The sequence below is a fragment of the Mesoplodon densirostris genome, chromosome 1 (genome assembly GCF_025265405.1).
Source record: "Mesoplodon densirostris isolate mMesDen1 chromosome 1, mMesDen1 primary haplotype, whole genome shotgun sequence".
Classification (NCBI taxonomy): Eukaryota; Metazoa; Chordata; class Mammalia; order Artiodactyla; family Ziphiidae; genus Mesoplodon; species Mesoplodon densirostris.
This window is the reverse complement of record NC_082661.1, coordinates 113,429,189-113,448,483: the sequence shown is the minus strand read 5'-3', so window position 1 is coordinate 113,448,483 and position 19,295 is coordinate 113,429,189. Positions and strand designations below refer to the sequence as shown.

General features: G+C 40.9%; 1 protein-coding gene and 1 non-coding gene across 2 annotated transcripts; both read left to right on the top strand.

Moving 5' to 3' along the window:
- Positions 1 to 1,492: 1,492 nt before the first annotated feature.
- On the top strand, positions 1,493 to 15,298 carry TOMM20 (translocase of outer mitochondrial membrane 20; the record flags this gene model as incomplete). The annotated part of the gene is made up of 5 exons (XM_060096722.1): positions 1,493 to 1,745; positions 6,118 to 6,164; positions 8,812 to 8,893; positions 12,151 to 12,293; positions 14,070 to 15,298. Coding segments are annotated over 5 exons (570 nt in total), but the record flags the coding sequence as incomplete, so codon positions are not given.
- Positions 2,187 to 2,318, top strand: LOC132501676 (small nucleolar RNA SNORA14). The gene has a single exon (XR_009534283.1). It is a non-coding gene; the product is annotated as a small nucleolar RNA SNORA14 (small nucleolar RNA).
- Positions 15,299 to 19,295: the final 3,997 nt, after the last annotated feature.

Here is a 19,295-nt window from a genome sequence, read left to right as displayed (position 1 = left end):
CCCTCATGCACCAGTCACACGTGTGGGGGAGGGGTGGTGTCTCCAGGCCACTTTTCTGACCAGCCAGCTACTAATTTGGAGGTTCCTACTACCCTCTCAGGTTCAATAACTCACTGCAAGGACTCAGAACTCAAGAACATGCTATACGTACGATTACAGGTTTATTGTAGCAAAAGGATATAAATCAAAACCAGCCAGGCGGCTTCCCGGGTGGTGCAGTGGTTAAGAATCCAATGCAGGGGACACGGTTCGAGCCCTGGTCCGGGAAGATCCCACATGCCGCGGAGCAACGAAGCCCGTGTGCCACAACTACTGAGCCCGCCGTGCCACAACTACTGAGCCTGCACTCTAGGGCCCCCGAGCCACAACTACTGAAGCCCGCACGCCTAGAGCCCGTGCTCCCCAACAAGAGAAGCCACCACAGTGAGAAGCCCGCTCACCGCAACTAGAGAAAGCCTGCGCACAGCACCGAAGACCCAACACAGCCCAAAATAGAAACAAACAACCCAACCAGGGACTTCCTTGGCGGCCCAGTGGTTAGGACTCAGTGCGTTCACTGCCAAGGGCCTGGGTTCCATCCCTGGTCGGAGAACTGAGATCCTATAAGTCCCGTGGGGCAAAAAACAAAAAACAACCAGCCAAAGGGAAAGCCGAGGGGCACAGGGAGAGGTCTGGGAGAGTACCAAATGCAGAGCTTCTGTTCCCTCCCTGTGGAGACCGAAACTTCCCCCTCCTAGCACACGGCACACTGACGTGTAACTACACAGAGTAGAGCCAACCGGCCAGACCCCATCAGGAACCATCTCCTTAGCCTAAACGGTCAGGATCCACTATGAATAACACAGGCCTATCACTCCAAGGTTTTAAGAGGATCCCGCCTCTGCCTCTTTAAATTTAAACTACAAACATAATGTTTTCAGTGGCTATGACAACTTGACAACTCAACGTTTTCTATTTTTTTCCTTCAATCTCTTACCCGTTACGCTTTCCCAGGAATCGCTCCATTTAATTTTCTTCCACTCCTGAGGCTATACTGTAACATCATTTGAAATCGTATGGTTTCACTCTTCTGACCAGCCAGCTACTAATCGTATGATTATGGTCCTTGGGGCACAAAGGATTGTGACTGAACTTGAAAAGCAAATTCCATTAAATACAAACAAGAGTCACGGGTTACCTGCATTCTATAAAAAGATGAAGCATTTGTGGTCAGCGACCTTCCTTCTTTGACACAAGTAGGGAGGTCAGCTACACAGGCTTTGGAGTGTGCGCACAACCGCCACGTGCCGCCCTGGTTACATCACGCTCAGCGGCTCTTACGGGAGTGCGCGGCTTCCCGCAAAATCCCGACTCCTACGCCAACAGCGGCGGCGGCGGCGGCAGCAGCGGCGGCGCCCAAGCCTTTGCGCAGGCGCAGAAGCAGCGCGGGAGCCTCCGCTCAGGCACTGCCGCGGACATCCCCGAGGGCCTCGGCAACAGGGGCCGGAAGTGACGCATCTCCGCCTTTCCGCGTCCCTCGCGGCGGGCGTCGGGATTGAGCGGTGCAGTCCGCTCCGAGAGTTCTGAGTCAACGGGTCATTTGCGGGCCCCGCGGCCGCCGACCCCACTCCTCGTTGGAGAGAAGATGGTGGGCCGGAACAGCGCCATCGCCGCCGGCGTGTGCGGGGCCCTTTTCATCGGGTACTGCATTTACTTCGACCGCAAGAGACGGAGTGACCCCAACTTCAAGAACAGGCTGCGGGAACGTGAGTGGGTCACCTGTCCCCTGGGCCTTATGCCTCCCCACCCCACCCCGGTGTCCCCATCCCCTCCTGCCCCTCGCTGGGCCGCCGCGTGCTGGGTGGCCGCGTGGTGCTGCCGGGTCTGGGGCGGCGAACGAACAAGCCAGAGGAAGGTGATGGCGCTGGCCGCGCGCTCCCAGGGCTGCTCCCGGCCCTTGTGCCCCGTACGAGTCCCTCCATTTTGGAGGGGCGAGCTTTCCCATTTTGTTTTCCCCAAACACTTTCGGCGTGTAGATGCATATTCGTTTGTATTATGATTTAGGGCGGGGGTTGTGGTCCTTTTTGCTGTTGATCTTTCTAAACCTATTTCTAGCTCGAAAGTTGCGGGGTTTTTTTGTATTTTACGAATTTCTGCTTGAGACCAAATCTGCAAATCCAGCTCAGTATCGTTCTCAATCGATAAGGTTGCATTCTTAAACCCTCTTGGTAGCTTCGTTCTAAAGGCTTCCAAGATATGAGTGAATGCTATAGAGATTGCAGGAGAGTCCAAAGGGCTTTGCTTCTGTGGCTCAGTCTTATTTCATACCTGCGACATCTTTTAAGAGAGGTTTACAAGAGGGGAATCGTGTCACCAAAACCTTTGTGATCTTTGAATTTCAGAGGTAATGCTCGTTTGCAGCAATAGAAGGGCAAATTTGTTGCATTAAAAAATAACTTTGGTAACTTACCTGGGTTGCTCAGTCAAAACAGTTCGTAAAATTAGAATTTATATGTGAGTTATTAAAGCCCAGGAAGTACAAAGAAGTGATTATCCTATTTAATGATTTGCTGCTTAATTAAGCTAAAGTAAGGCATTTCACGTGTTCTGTAGTCACACGTGGCTAGTGACTACCTTACTGGAAAAAGCGCTCTTATACCATCTACAATATGGTATCTGATTCTGGCTCTCTTATGTCCCAGGAAGAAAGGGATATGGAGATAATTTATTTTATTTATGGTTAGGTGGAGTAATGGAAATAGTGCTGTTTTGGATTCAGACACTGAGTTTCCTGGCCCAGGTTAGTCACAGATTAGCATAATCTTGGGCTGAGTCTTAATTTTCTTAGCTTGCAAAATCAGGTAATGCCTCTAGTTGGTTTTGTGAAGATTAAAGTGTTTGAGGTGCCGGCCACCATTCCTGACATGGAGATGGGCCTGTAAATCCTGGCTGGAAGTGTAACTGTTGGAATTTAGATAATTTTCCTGTAGTTTTAGAAATAGCTGGGGGGTAATGGCGTGGATGCAGAGCTCTGTAAAGAATGGATTAACCTTTTTTTTCCTTTGGAAACACTACAATCCTATTGTTAAACCTTGAGAAAATGAATTTTTGGTTGAAGAAATCATGAAACTATCGTTTTGGACAAATTGAGAAATCTGTTATTTTCAGAATTTCTTTTCCATCATCCTCAATCCATAAATTTTTTTTCTAGTTTTCAGCAGTATCCTGATGATTTAAGTGGTCAGGCTTGAATTAGTAGCTGAATAACCCCTGGGCAACGGATTTCAACCTTTAGTTTTCCTTTGTTGTAAAATAGTATGTAGAGTTTAGTACAGTGCCCCTGGCACATGGTAATGGATGAACGCTAAAGATTGTTTATGAATATAATTATTTGATATTTTCTTTACCAAGTAAACCTTATTCAGAGTAATTTTGCAGTCTGTTTAAAGTCTGTATGGTTGACCGATTTTAAGAACTTGATGGCGTTTTGTATTTGTGGAGCGAAATTGATTTCAGTTTAGTTTAATTTCGTGTTTTTCTAGCCTAATTCCTAATAGAATATTTACATCTATAATAAAAGGGCAGCGTTTTTCAAATTAGTGTTTCTGGGGTTTTGTTTTGTGTTTTTTTTTTTTTTTTTAAGGAAAAGAGACTTAAGATGTTTAAAATAGGTTTGAGGTTAGATCTGGGATTCTAATTTGTTCAGTTTTTTTTTAACCTTCCATTAGTAAGAGCAGATTACCAGAACTCCTACAGCATAATTTATATCTAAATAATCACTATAAATGAAAATTAATCTACAAATTATAGTGCCAACTACAGATGTTTTTCGTTATACAGCACTGTGTAAAATGATTCATCATTTTAAGATATATTGAGTAATCTTCTCATTTAAATGAATGCTTTAAGAATGATTTAGATTTGGGGCTTTTTGTAAGTTCATATTTTATGAGGTTTTTTTAGTCTGTTTTAACTTGTTAGGTTTACACAGTAGCACTTCGGACTGATTACTAGCTGATTTGCTGATTGTGTATCTCTTTGGTTTTTCAGTGTGTTCTGTGTCCTTTTGTCACAGAGATCCTATTTGATACTGTCCCTGAAAATAAGTTAATGTAACAAGTTAATTGTCTTATAAAAGTAAAGCCAGAATTTTAATCTTATAGCTATAAATTTATACAAGTTAATGGTCTTATAAATTAAACCACAATTTTAATCTTAACAGCTATAAATTTAAAGCAACTAAGCGATCTTAAAATTTGGTAACTATCAAACATTCAACAATCATGCGTTCTTCTCCACTCCATTTAAAAAAAAAAACCTATAAGCTTGGAAACTAAGTTTCCTTCTACTGTTTCATTATCATTTTTGTTATTTTCCATAATTCTGACTTAGCATATTGTATTTCTCTGTTTATTCCACAAACTTTCCAGGTTTACTTCTGAGGTGCTGTAACTTGGCGATGATAATAGGGTTACTATGAGGATAAAATAAACTAATTAATAACATTTAGAATAGTGTCTGGCATGTAATATCTAAAACAGGTGTGCCATGTCCAATTCCTCTGTGAAGTCTTTCTCTTCTAGTTGTAGTACCTTCCCAGCACTAGGCTGTACCGTGATACTTAGTAATTAGTTAATATAGTCTGGTTATCAGTCATTATTTTCTGCCTAAAGAGGGCTGAACAAAACCCTTAGTTAAGCAAATTGGAGGTAGAATATATTATGCGTCTGTTTCCCCACAGTTGCCCAGTGGAGGTAGAATATATTATGCGTCTGTTTCCCCACAGTTGCCCAGTGATGAACACCTAGCAAAGGTAGCTGGTGGGGAAAATAGGCAGTCTTCAAAATAATATGTAAGATAGCTTTAACCTATATTTTTTGTTGAGAGTGCTAAGACAGTTTTTAAGCCTTAGAGTTGTAGCACTTTATGTAATCTGGGGGCTAGAGTTGGCCAGAGACACTGGTGTGGTTAAACCTAGTTTGTAAGTGTAGATAAGAAAAGGTTCCCTGACTGTAGTAAATTAACCATCTGTCTGCACTTAGGCAAACAGGTCACTGCCTCTTTAGTCATGATTTGAAATTTGGATTTATAGAATGCTTTAAGGTTTTAAGAGGACGTTTGCACCGTCTCAATACACTGAATGTTTATATCTCAGGATACCAACCAGGCGCTGTCTAAGAATACATTAACTCATTTAATCCTCGTATCAACTCTATGAAGCAGGTATTGTTCATAAACCAGTTGTTAAATACAGAGAAGGAAAGACACCGGTTAACTGTAACTTGCCCAAGGTCACACTGCTAGTCACTGGAAGATCTGGGATATAAAGGAGAAGCCCGAGCTTCGTTGTGCCAACACAGGGTGTACAATTAAACAACAACTTAAAATACTGTTAGTGTCCTATTATTGATTTGGTTTTAAGGGTTGACTAACAGATTTAAACAACATCACTTACTCCTGAGATTTGTAGTATTGCTATTTCATATCAAAAAACAAACAAAAACCCCAAAACAACTTACAGACTTTAGGCAGAGGGTTTTTTTTTCTTAACTAGCTGGCAGTAGTTGAATTAAGAATCATTTCTGAGTGCTACTCTTCTTCCCTCTTATTTTTGCCAAATGCATAAAAACTATGCTTTTTTTTTTTTTTAAGAAAGCTGTCAAATGCTGGGGGTTTTGTTGGGGTTTTTTTGTTGTTGTTTTGTTTTTTTCCCTATTTAAGAATGCCGGGTAGTTTTCAAAAGTCAGTAAAGACAGAGTCTGTTATATTTCAGCAATAAACTCTGAAACAACAGTGGCTTGAATTTTGTTCGTGTTTCATGTCCTGTGTAGGTTGAAGGTGGGAGGAGAGGCTTGCTTTGCTTATGATAATTACTCAAGAGACCCAGCTGCTGGAACTGTCTCCATCTTGTAAACTGCGCATCCTGGTGCCTGAGAGGGAAGGAAAGCGCTCCTGCCCAGAAATGTCCTATTGTCCATAGCTCATTGACCAGAACTATTTTTATGACCCTGACAAATCACAAGAAGAGAGCTTGAGTCAGGCATGTTTTGCAAATAGAATGAATGATTGCCACAGCATTTAGACTTCCTTTGATTCTCATTTTAATAATGATAAAAGGAAAATATTGCTTTCTTGCAGGAAGAAAGAAACAGAAGCTTGCCAAGGAGAGAGCTGGACTTTCCAAGGTAATAATCTCTTTTAGAGAAACAATTATTCTACAATCTACTTCAAATGTGTATTTTGAGAATGCTAATTGGTATCAGACATAGATTTTCTGTTTTAAAATATAATTTGTTGTTTTTAAGAGTACTTATTAACTCTGTTCAACTGCAGATTTTCCAGTCCTTCCTTATTTTCCCTTTGTCGGCCATCATAGCTCATAACTTACTTTGAGATCAATATTTAAGGGGTGGTAAGATGATATGCCCCAGAAGACATTTATACTAAAAAGTTCAAACTTTCTCACTTAGCTGCTCCAAAATAATAAAATAAAACATTTATTATTAATTTAATTTTCCTTCCTACAGACTTTCTTTAAAAGAGCCACGTTATTCATTTTGAAAATTACATAAGCTTATTCACACCCACTGATCCAGAATCCCACCACCTGTCAAATTTTTACCTTGTAATACGTAAATGTAGACACAAATCTTACTCATTTTTTTCTTTTCATAGATCCTGTGTTCATGATTATTTTTAATAACTACATAGGTTTATCTGCTTTATAAAAAAATGTTGTGTGACATGTGTAAGTAAATTAAGAAGGTAAATGTTAATCATTGTGCCTACAGCTTTTCTTTTTTATTGAAATTAGTTCCATTGTCTGGATGCCCAGCACTTGGACCTACTGGGTCAGTAGTTGTTCTTTTTAAAGCAAGTTGAAGCAATGAAAAAATTAAATCAATAAATGTTACATTTGAGTAATTTAACACAGCTGACTGACTGGATGTGCTAACAGTGAGGTGAAACTTGGAGGAGACCACTTTGTTTTCCCATTATCTCCAAACTACCTTTCTGAAATACGTAATATCTTCATTATGTTTTCAGTAGCCTTTTCTTTCTAAGGATATAGGAAAATGGATATATTACAGGCATACCTCAGAGATACTGCAGGTTTGGTTCCAGACCACTGCAGTAAAGGGACTTCGTCAGTAAAGCGAGTCACGTGAATTTTTTTTTTTTTTGGTTTCCCGATGCATATAAAACTTGTGTTTACATTATACTGTATTAAGTGTGCGTAGCATCGTGTCTAAAATAACTGTACATACCTTAATTAAAAAATAATGCTGTTGGAAAAATGACACCGATAGACTCACTTGACACAGGGAACAGCACATTATATGAGAAGTGTAAGGAAGTGAAGCACAATAAAGTGAGATATGCCTGTATAGCCATGTGCATCAGTGTGTGTTTTTAGATTCACGTATAATCATATTCTTGCCATATGCTGGGGTAGTCAATGAAAGATGCCTCCACTTTTAGAAATTTAAATTTTTTCACCTATGTTGGTAATAAGAGCGTATATAATAATAATCGAGAACTTAAAAACTTCCATTAATAGAAGTCTAGGTTTTTAAATAAAAAGGGACTTTTTAAATACTTGTTTTACATTTTTTAAAAAGATAATGCATATAGCTTGTGGCTATAATCACCATACCATAATCATTACCATAATCATTCAATCTGGTAATAATGTAACAAACTATAAAACAAAAACGCAGAAATGAAAAATTATTTAAATAAGGCTGTTTGTTTGTAATAGCAAAAAAATTAGAAGCAGCTCAAATGCCCAACAGATAGATCGTTATTATGCAGTCATATATTCCTCGATGGTATGTTCTATTGCTGTTTAAAAATAGCTAACCTTATAGATGCATGTAAAATCTATACAAGACAGTGTTGGATGAAGAGAACAAATTGATTATAGTTATATAAAAATCTATGATAATGGCCATCAAAAAATAGTGTAAATTGTAAAGTGCAGTTTTTTTACATTTTTATTGGAGTATAATTGCTTTATAATGGTGTGTTCGTTTCTGCTTTATAACAAAGTGAATCAGTTATACATACACATATGTTCCCATATCTCTTCCCTCTTGGCGTCTCCCTCCCTCCCACCCTCCCCATCCCACCCCTCCAAGTGGTCACAAAGCACCGAGCTGATCTCCCTGTGCTATGCCGCTGCTTCCCACTAGCTATCTACCTTACGTATGGTAGTGTATATATGTCCATGCCACTCTCGCTTTGTCACAGCTTACCCTTCCCCCTCCCCATATCCTCAAGTCCATTCTCTAGTAGGTCTGTGTCTTTTTTCCTGTAAAGTGCATATTTTATGGTAAAGATATTTGTACTCTTTACTTTTTTTTTTTTTTTTTTTTTTGCGGTACGCGGGCCTCTCACTGCTGTGGCCTCTCCCGTTGCGGAGCACAGGCTCCGGACGCGCAGGCTCAGTGGCCATGGCTCACGGGCCCAGCTGCTCCACGGCATGTGGGATCTTCCCAGACTGGGGCACGAACCTGTGTCCCCTGCATCGGCAGGCGGACTCTCAACCACTGCGCCACCAGGGAAGCCCTGTACTCTACTTTTTACTTTAGGTTTGATTCACAGTTTTCTAAGAACAAATACCAGTTTGATCAAAAAGTATTTTTTCTTGCATTTATTTGAATGTAGATACTAACCTCTAATCCTTGCGAGTGTTGTTGAAGAGTGAATTTCTTTTTGTCAGTTTTCATAATGAACTATTCAGTTTTTTTTAGTGGCATGATTTTTTGTATTGTTTATATCCCTGGAGTAATCTTGGTATCAGTTACTAAATAGTCTATTTCTAAACAGTTACCTGACCTTAAAGATGCTGAAGCCGTTCAGAAATTCTTCCTTGAAGAAATACAGCTTGGTGAAGAGTTACTAGCTCAAGGTAATTAATATTCATTAAAAGACTAGGAAACAAGATAAAATTCTTCACACTAATATAAACTTATGGTGATGAGGGGCTTTTTTAATGTAGTGTGGCTTTTTTTTTTTTTTTTTTTTTTTTTTTGCTGTACGTGGGCCTCTCACTGTTGTGGCCTCTCCGGTTGCGGAGCACAGGCTCCGGACGCGCAGGCTCAGTGGCCATGGCTCACGGGCCCAGCCGCTCCGCGGCATGTGGGATCCTCCCGGACCGGGGCACGAACCCGTGTCCCCTGCATCGGCAGGCAGACTCTCAAGCACTGCGCCACCAGGGAAGCCCTAGTGTGGCTATTTTTTTAAAAGATACTGTAAATATTTCAAGACAAGTTTTTAGGCATTTAATAATATGAGACATTTAATTTAATAATAGGAGGACAATAAGTAATCTTTACAAATGAGGTTGCTTTTAAGTTCTTTAGAGAATACAGTCATAGTGTAATATATAAATAGTGACTGAAAGAATATCTGGGAGTATAATTCCCTCAACTCCTTCATCTAATCTTCAGGTCTTTTCTAGTACTTACAGGAAGGAATGGCTAAGATAGTAAGTCCCAGAGAAGGTGGAAGGTTAATTTACCTGATCAGAAGTATTTATAAATATTTTATTGTCAAATTAGCTTTTATCTCAAAGTAGCTTTGAAGTAGTTGCTGTCATTAATAAAAATAGTATCAAGTGTCAACTTGTTTTTCTTATTCTCACTGTTATAATAGATTTAGACAGTATTGAACTACATGATGCAGGTCATTTGTGGGGGTTTTTTTTCCCCTTTTTTTAATGGGGAGTAATTAAAGGTTTATGATGGTGATATCAATACTTTTTATCATGTCTCCCGTCTCATAAGAAATAATTCTTGAGGGAGGTAAGGGAGGCAGTAATTGTTTTTTATTTGATTGGTATAGTAAGCTGCTAATATTTATAAATTAAAATGGAAATGTCTTGCTAGGAAATAATTGACTTTTTTCACAGTATTAGAAAAATATGAAGTTTAATCATAGGGCAAGGTAAAGCACTTAAATCCTCATAAGGATCATTTGAGAGGCTATGATTATATTACTTTAATATCTGAAAAGAAAAGCATGTATAATGATATGTGTCTAAGGATAGAGCTTATGTTTGGGTTATATTGGAGATCCATGTACTGTGGGCATCTGTCTATTTGTCTTGAGCCTTTAGATACAGATGGAAAAGAAAAGTTAACTCATGGTGGTAGGGGGATGAGGGGGTCAAGGAAGGGTAGGGAAGAGTTGTTCTTTTTCCCAGGCGTATGTTGGTCCCATTTCAGCCCAGCACACCCAGAGGGATACTTAACTCAGCTGCCAAGCTGCCTTTTCTTCTGGTGGAATCTACCAGCCCAGCCCCGAGGTAGAAGACTCAGGTGGTTAGAATTTGGGGAAAGTAAGCCATGAGAAAGCATAAGCAGCTTAGACAGTGAGTTTCATTGCTTGGCAAGGCCTCCTTCGTCCAGGGGTCTTCCATAAGCATACTCGATTTGCTGAGCAAGATCTCATCTCAGGATATGTGAATGGGATCGAAGCTGCAAGGGCAGAGAGGAAATGGTTTGTTTCACTTGTGCTGAATTGCTGTGGTTGTTGATGAGTGGTTTCCAGTGTGTTTAGAAGTTTTAGGAGGTGTCTCAGAGGATCCCCTGTGTTCTACACATAGCACTCTGGTATAGCCACTCTATTTCCATTTAATAATCGGATTTCATATCCTCAGACAACAGTGTGATCCCGTCTGCTGCCTGTAAGTTCAGTGGCATGAGGATTCAGTGACCATGTGGCATCTTAATTTCCAAGTCAGTGGAGCCATTGTGTCCCCGATGGAAGTCCCGTCTTATTTGGAAGACCTAAGTCTTATATTTTCCATTTTTAATGCTTCTTTGTAGAGTTAATTCTTTCTTCAGTTTGAATACATGAAGTGAAAATGCTAGGTAGCAGGCAGTTCCTTCTCAGTTACCAGTCTTTAGTCCCTTATTTGGTCACATTCTTACTCAGGGGTTGGAAAAACTTTGTTTACTGGTTTATTATATTTGTTTTTTTTTTTAAGTTTAATTTAATTTTTATTTTTTTGGTTTTTTATAGATGATACTACTGAAGAGCAGCCAGATAGAAGAGATGCATAGGGTTAGGGGGTGGGGGACTTCATGCCTTCTGGAGGTGCCACCCTCCTAGTACTTTGATGTATTCACCAACCCAGAAGCTCAGGAAATAATTTCTTGACACAATCAGAATTTGTTTAGTTTCACGGAAAGAGTTAACAAATGGCACAGTCTCTACATTAAATTGCCAACAAACTAAGATTAAAAATCAGTGAGTAGGAGAACCAATGAAAAAGTCTGCATCAGAAAATGAGTTAGCTACCAATCAGGGGGACATTTTCACGTCTCCTTCAGGCTGCACCTTGAATTCCCTGAGAGGGAGGGCCTAGGTATTGGGGAAAGGGAGAGCATTCTGCTCAACACAGCAGTGTTTCTTCCAAATGGCGACTTCCATCTTGTAACACTTGGTTTGTTCTTCCTCTGCTATGTCATAAAAGGATTATATGATGCTTTCAATGCTGTTGGTATTATAAAACATACCACTTGATATCTGGCTATCAGGTCAGCAAAAGTTGTAGCAACATCACGTGTGAAGGAAGCTCAAGATGACAAGTTGACTGCGATTGAGGTCCTGTAAATGTGTAAATGTATCCAGGATTGTCTGGCATTGTTTGCTGTTGGATCCGCAGAGAGGATGACTGCAGTGATGACTAGTTCAGAGAGATTAAAGGCCTTTAGGGTGTCTACTTACATGTAGTCATATTCATACAGTATAAGGGGTCAGCTTAAAGTGAAATTGGGCCTGTCTGCCTCAGGCCCCCAATCTTCCAGTTCTCTTTTCTCATAGAAAATATTGTTTCATTGTTAGCAATTTCTTATGTATTCTTAGTATATAAATAGTAAAAACTTGGACATTTCTTTTTTTTTGGACATTTCTGTATCTTATTTTCCCCCCTTTGTATGTGTGTTGGAGTCCATTCAATATCAGTACATATAATCTGACTCATTTTGTTCATGGCTTCTTAATCAGTTATACGAGCGTACTTAATATATTTTCTAGGTTTTACTTGCACAATGTTTTTGGTCATTTTCACTTGGAGATACAGTGAAGACTTTAGGGTTGAATTTTGAACAAAGGCAAAGGCTTTTCCAGTCTCATGTTATGTTTATGTAAATCTTCCAGGTGAATATGAGAAGGGTGTGGACCATCTGACAAATGCAATTGCTGTGTGTGGACAGCCACAGCAGTTACTGCAAGTGTTGCAGCAAACTCTTCCACCGCCAGTGTTCCAGATGCTTCTGACTAAGCTCCCAACAATTAGTCAGGTAAAGATTTGAAATGTTATGAAATAAGTGAGTAGAATCTGAGTTTAAATGTTTAGGGACATTGGCGTTTTAAAAGGAGCCTAGTGAGCATGATGGCATCATGAAACTCTCCTCCGTGTAATGAAAACAGTGCAGGAGATGTCAGTGCTTGACATTTTCTTCCCTAAGAGAAAAGCATCCAAATGAGGGGGCATAAAATCTAGTGATTGTGCTCAAGAAGTTGATTAGGAAATATGTCTCTTGGTGTTAAATCTCAGGCCTTAGTATTCAAATCATCAAATTCAGGCCACTCCCAGTTACTTTCTGAACCTAGCTTTCTGCCTCTTGTGTGAAACCACGCATGTAGTTAAGGGGCCTGGCAGAGGCCAGAGGAGCCAAGGTGGCATAGCTTGGAAATCAGGTCATAAAGGGCTCTGGGTTCCCTCTGACCTCACTTGTCTGAAGGCCCCAGTGTCTCTGCTGCTACTGAGGTGGGCTTCAAGTTTGGAGCTATTTGACTACATCTCATTTAAATAAGAGATGAAGCATGATTTAGGAGTTAATTAAAATGCATTCCACTCATTTTAAATCCTTCTCAAGGAGCTCGAATGAATCTACTTTTTGGAATATCATGTCTATTAAATGAATTTTCATCTTTGATATAATTAAAAATTAGTAAAATGACTGGTTAATTCTTTAAACTCATCTTTACAATTCTTTAAACTAGTCTTTACTCATCTAGATTGGAAAGGGACTGAAAAGAAAAGGGTCCTAAAGATTTAAGGGAATGGACCTAGAGTCTGTCATACAGTGTAGTAAGTCAGAAAGAGAAAACCAAATACCGTATACTAACACATATATATGGAATCTTAAAAAAAAAAATGCTTCTGATGAACCTAGGGGCAGGACAGGAATAAAGACAGACGTAGAGAATGGACTTGAGGACATGGGAGGGTTAAGGGTAAGCTGGGATGAAGTGAGAGAGTAACACTGACATATATACACTACCAAATGTAAAATAGATAGCTAGTGGGAAGCAGCCGCATAGCACAGGGAGATCAGCTCATAGCACAGGGAGATCAGCTCAGTGCTTTGCGACCACCTAGAGGGGTAGGATAGGGAGGGTGGGAGGGAGACGCAAGAGGGAGGGGATATATGTATACGTATAGCTGATTCACTTTGTTATACAGCAGCAACTAACACAACATTGTAAAGCAGTTATACTCCAATAAAGATATTTAAAAAAAGGATTTAAGGGAAAGAGTTGGAAAACCAAGGAGTTTCAATCTTTTTTATTTTAGACTAATGTGGTTCCCAGTCAGTTGTCAGAATCCTCTAAGATTATCTGTCTTTTGAAAGACAGCATAGCATAGTGCTTTTGGAAAATTGACCTGAGGATGATGTCTTTGTATAATGACTGTGACCATTTACAGGCAGAAAAGGGAAATGTTCGGAGGATAGAATGATCACTGTAGCACTAATTGGTATTTGTTCCTGTGGGAGTGAAAAAAGATCTTAAATTCTTTTTGGTTTTAGTTACAAAATTGACTAACATGTAACACGATATAATGTTATGGTTCCTTTGTTGACTTGAATTTTGAGATGGAACTGACAATGATCATTATTTTCTCAGATAAAAACAATGTATGAAGTGTTAAATGTTGATATCTCAGTATGGGTAAACCTCAGCAAGATTTGATCCAGAGATTTGATACAAAGAGCATTTTATGTTGAACTTAGAATCCTGATTAAATGCTTATCATACTTCTAAAAATTAAAAATTCTTTTCTCTTTCAGAGAATTGTAAGTGCTCAGAGCTTGGCTGAAGATGATGTGGAATGAGAAATAAATGTCAACATAATAATCTCAATTTTAAAATATTTTTAAAATCTTAACTTGGAAGATGATCAGCTCTGGGGGAGTAAGGGCAAATAAGCTTGTTATGGACTGTCCTACACTGAAATCTACCAAAGTTAATTTTTACTTTGTGTAGATCCATTTGTCTGTTTTATTTATTTTTCTCAGTGAAAAGTGTATTTTGATAGGTTTTGATTTTATAAATACACTATCAGTTACCGAAATATGGATTTTGTTTATTCCTAAAACGTGCAATTAGAATGTACATATATAACATCACATTACTTACATTAAAAATACCCAATGCTCAGTTTTGAAAGATAGGCCAAAAAAAGTGTAGAAGAAAACTGAAGAATGCACTTTTTTCTTTTAAGCTAGTACAGTTCACTGTACATCAGATGATTGGGTGGAAACTTGATTGTGTATTAAAACTGAGCATTAAAATCTTTAAGAGATTCTTTCTTTCCATTTAATCTCTTAAATATGTCTAATGTGCTGCTGTGCTATAGTAACTTCACTCCCACCGTTGATTAAATCAGTGGGCCTAATGTGTTCCGGATATTTATCTCCTTGTATTTTAGATGTGTGTAGTTGCAAATAGCACCAGGAGTTAGATCTGTGTACACCCTTAATCTAGCTGAGTAAGCTTCGCTAGTTAATGTCTGCCTGCATTTATAAAATGAGGGAATTGGTCTGCTGATTCAGCTTCTAATTCCTTTGGTTCTGTTCAGCATTTTCAAATCCCTTTTTCTGAGGGATATATCTGTTTGGGCAACCAGCCCTTGCATTTTTAATACTCTGAATTTTGCATGCTTGCCTGACTTCGTATTTCTGAATTGATTTTTTTTTTAAGGTATAACTTGTGTTGATTTTCACTGAAATCATGGTTCTGTCACTACTTTTGTAAATTAATCTGAAATGTAACCTTCAGGGTAGCTGGGACAATATGCTTGTAAAAGTGTGTGTTCCCCTTTGCTTTTATCGTCAGTGTACCTCCTGAATCCCCTTCCAGCCTGATTCACTTATCTTGTTATGGGAATAAGGTATAACTTTGTGGCTGAAGACTTGCAAAGAATGAAGATAATGGGACCTTTTATTCTCAAAAATAGTGACATTATCTGCAGCCACAGATTCAGTATCAGACCTGAGAATAAAGATCTTGGTACTTAGTGGTGTTGAGCATTTCTCGTTGTACCGGTTGCCTTTATTCTGTCTGAATGTAGAGAGACCTTTTCTGTGTATTAGACATTTTGTTTTTCTTAAAAACTTTAACTGCAGGGTTTTGTGGTGGTTGGGATGTAGTGGGAAGAGTTTGGAGTGTGGTTCTAGTTTCTCCCTCTGGATAGCTGCCAGCCTTGGGCAAGTCCACATGACATCTCAACTCCAGTATTCTCATCTGTAAAATAAGAACATCAGACTAGGTCCCTTGCACATTAAAGGACGCTTCCTCAGGAACCTTCCAGGTTTGTGATTCTGAACCATAAACAGTGTGCTTTTTTCAGTGACAAGTCTGCATGCTTTTTGGGGGGTGAGGTGGACTGGGCTGACCAGTTCAAGCATGTGTTGGTAGGTTCATTTTCCTAGTAGGATCCCAAATCCAAAACAGTATAGTGGTGATTCGTCAGTAATTGACCGTGCAGCTAGGAAACACTCTTCTGTCCTGCATCTTCCCAGATGGGGGATGGACTTGGGGCAGTCAGAGGGATTGTAGGTGGGGAAAGAGCAAGGGGCAGACAGCTTGGCAAGAGAGGAATGGACCCAGGAAAACTTAAGGACTGGCTAGAGGAGTGTGAGGGGTCAATCAACTTAGGTTTATTTTAGGAGGGAATGAAGACTATGTGCCCTTGTGAACTGTAGTGCAGCCCAAGCTGGGTATCACTTGGCTTTCTAAGAAATAATCAGCGTTAATGCTTACTGAAGGTAGTGATATCCTTACTTTAGAGCTGATTATGCCAAGTACATCTTATTTGAGTGACAGCTTTTGAAAGCTAGCTATGTTGTGTTAAAAACAATACCAAAAAAGTTTTTTCCGTCTAGACAAGTAATTGCTGAACACGGTTTACGATCTAAAGCTTTACACAGTGATGGAACCAGGCGGTGGGGATGCTGGCCGAATGGTGCTCAACCCAAGATTTAAGTAGAGTGGTAATTGCTTGGTTGTTCCCATGTGCTAATGTTGCAGCACACTTAGGTCTTTGGAAATGGAAATGTTAGTGCACATTGGCATGCTTCCTGGGGCAGAGATCTATTGTTTTGGTTCCACAATTTGTGCTTAAATTCTTCAACTCTTATTTGGTTGGTCTTTATGTTTTCTAACTCTGCTAAAAACTTCTTGGAACTTCTCGCGCTGTGCATCCATTCTTTTCCTGAGTTCTTGGATCATCTTTACAGTCATTACTTGAGCTCTTTCCAGTAGATTGGCTACTCCACTTTACTACTAAATTTATATCGAAATTCACCATACCTGTATAAATTCACCAGTTCCACATCTGTGAAAACTCCAGGCCTTGCCTTTGTTTCTGCTGATTCTCGGAGTCGCTGGCACCCTCGTTGTCCCTGGTGCCTCTGGCTTCCGGGTCTGCGTGTGCTGTCTTTGCATCAGCCTCTGTCAACCCATACGTAGTAGCTTAGTTACGTTTCTCGACCTGGGAGAAGTGGCTCTCTGTGGGAGATGTCCTGTGTGTCCCAGTGCAGGACCAGGGTAGGTAGTGAGCTGTGTTTGCAGACTCAGTAGTTTCCCGGCCGCTGCCGTCTGCCCCCTAGTGGCCGAGGCTGGTCTAGAAGTTTGCGCGCGCTTTCGGCCGGTGCCCACCCACTGGTGGGCGGGGCTGGGTCTAGGCCTAGTGGCGTGTGTGGAGGTGGCCCTGGCCTCCAGTTGAGGCGGCTTGTCTGCTCATGGGTGGGGCTGGGTGCCCGCCCTGTGGGTGGTTTGACCTAAGGCGCCCAGGCGCTGGAGCCTGCAGGCTGTTGGGTGGGACCAGGTCTCCCGGACCAAGGACCCAAAATGTCTGCCAGCAGCATTTATGACCCCAGAGAGGGCCGCAGACGCCCGCTACCTCCCGAGGAGACCCTCCAAGACCCGCAGGTAGGTCGGGCTCAGGCTGCTGTGCAGTCATGCCGTTGTCACGCGAGGGAGCTTGCGTGCGCCCTCCCGGAGCGGAGTCTCCTCTTCCTTCCCCCCGTCCTGTGGGGCTCCTGCGACCGAGCCGCGCCGGCCTTCACAGCCAAATGCCGGGGGCCCCTCCCGATGCCAGACCCCCGGCTGCGGAGCCTGGCGTGGGGTTCCGCGCTCACGCGGGGGCGAGGCTCTGCGATGTAAGTGTCCTCTAGCTGGGGGTCGCCCGCTCAGGTGGTGTGGGACTTGATGGTGGCGAGAGGGCGCTTCTCCGACCTTCTCGTGCTTTCTTCTTTATGTCCTTGGGTGTAGAATGTCTTCTGGTAGCTGCCAGTCGTTTTAATCGATGGTTGTTCAGCTGTTGGTTGTCATTTTGTTGTGCTTGTGAGAGAAGGTGAGCTCAGGTGCTCCTCTGCTGTCATCTCCACAGTTTGTACTTCAGGAGCACTTAAAACGGAGGCTTAGCTGGCAGTATCAGTGCTGTTCTGTTAGATAAATAGAACTTAGGTTCACACCTCACTTACGTAAAGTGCGTAAAACCTGGTACAGTGCGTGTGGTGGGCAGTCGGTAAACATTTGAGTCCTCTTCCTCCTCAGTAAACTTGATGGTTTCTCATCTTGCCTGCCTTTCTGACCTTGACGACTCAGCCTATGGACCAGAGTGTGTATGAATGTCAACGCAGAAGAGATTTTTCAGAAAACGTATATCATGCAGATACACAAAATTTCCTTTCTTGTAACGTAAAAAACGCAGTTTTCTTATTGCTTGTGCCTCGGCTGCTTAAGTGATATTACAGGGCTTGGAGGAAATTTTGGCTTCGTGTGTGTCTGCAGAAGTGAATTCTGCTGAATTTGATGATTCAACGTAGAATCAAGTTTCTTGGTTACCATCCCTTTGAGAAAGTTGACAGCTCTGCAGCTTCTCCCCAGGAAAATGCACACTTGCCTTTGACTTAAGGGGGATCACAGATCCCAGGTTAAGAGCCCCTGCTTTAGTGTCAACAGGTGAGGATTCTGTAGTAGTGTTTTCCCAGCCTTAGATGTATCAGAATCATCTGATTCTGATGGAAGCCTTGTTAAAGCAGATTGCTGGGCCCGACACTGGCCAGCAGGTCTGGGCCAGGAACACGTATCAATCAGCATTTCTAGCAAGTTGCCTGGTTTTGGTGATATTGCTGGTCTCGGGTCATGAATGTGACGCAGACGGTGACGCTCAGTGGTGAAGTGGAAAATGTGAATAGGAAATCCTTATTAGAGAACACCAGCTGTGATAAGGTCGCAGATGATGTACTGTATGTAGGACTCTGAAAGTGAGACATGTGCTTAAAAAAACCTGCCGACTGTAGCAGAATGTAATTATTTGGGAGCTCCCAGTACAGACCATCAGTTATCAGACTTTATGTTCAAGATAGGCCAGGCCATTAAAAAAATGCATTTTAGGAATTTTTTTCAGAAAATAACCCATCGACTAGACAGGTCAACTAAACAGAAATCACATTCCCTAAGCATGTAAATTGTGAGTTTTTAAGTTTTTACTCCACATTTATGTCTTTGAGTGAATCAAATGGATTTTTTCCCTTTTTAGATTCAGGTTTTCTGGAGCATCATATATATATATATATATATATATATATATATATATATATATATATATATATATATATATAATTATGTATATATAGATTGTTTAAATACTAATTATACTGTGTATTTAAATTACATAATAAATTGTATAATATAATTTTGGAGGTACTAAATCCTTGTTTAATTTCCGCTAATACTGATAAGGGAGTCAAATACTTTGACGTAATACTGACAAAGAAGCTAGAGGTGGGGAGTGAAGGGGAGAAAACGGGGACGAGAGGCTGTGATGAAGCTGGAGCTTGATCTGAGAAATGGAGTGGTGCCTGGCACTCAGCATGCGTCTCCGTGTGTCGTGTGCCTGCGTGCGCTCTGCACATTCAGAGAGAGAGCCAGAATAACTGCATCCCCCTGGAAGTTCACCGAAGTCCTCAAGTCTAGGTATCCCTGCCTTTTATCACATAAGAAAG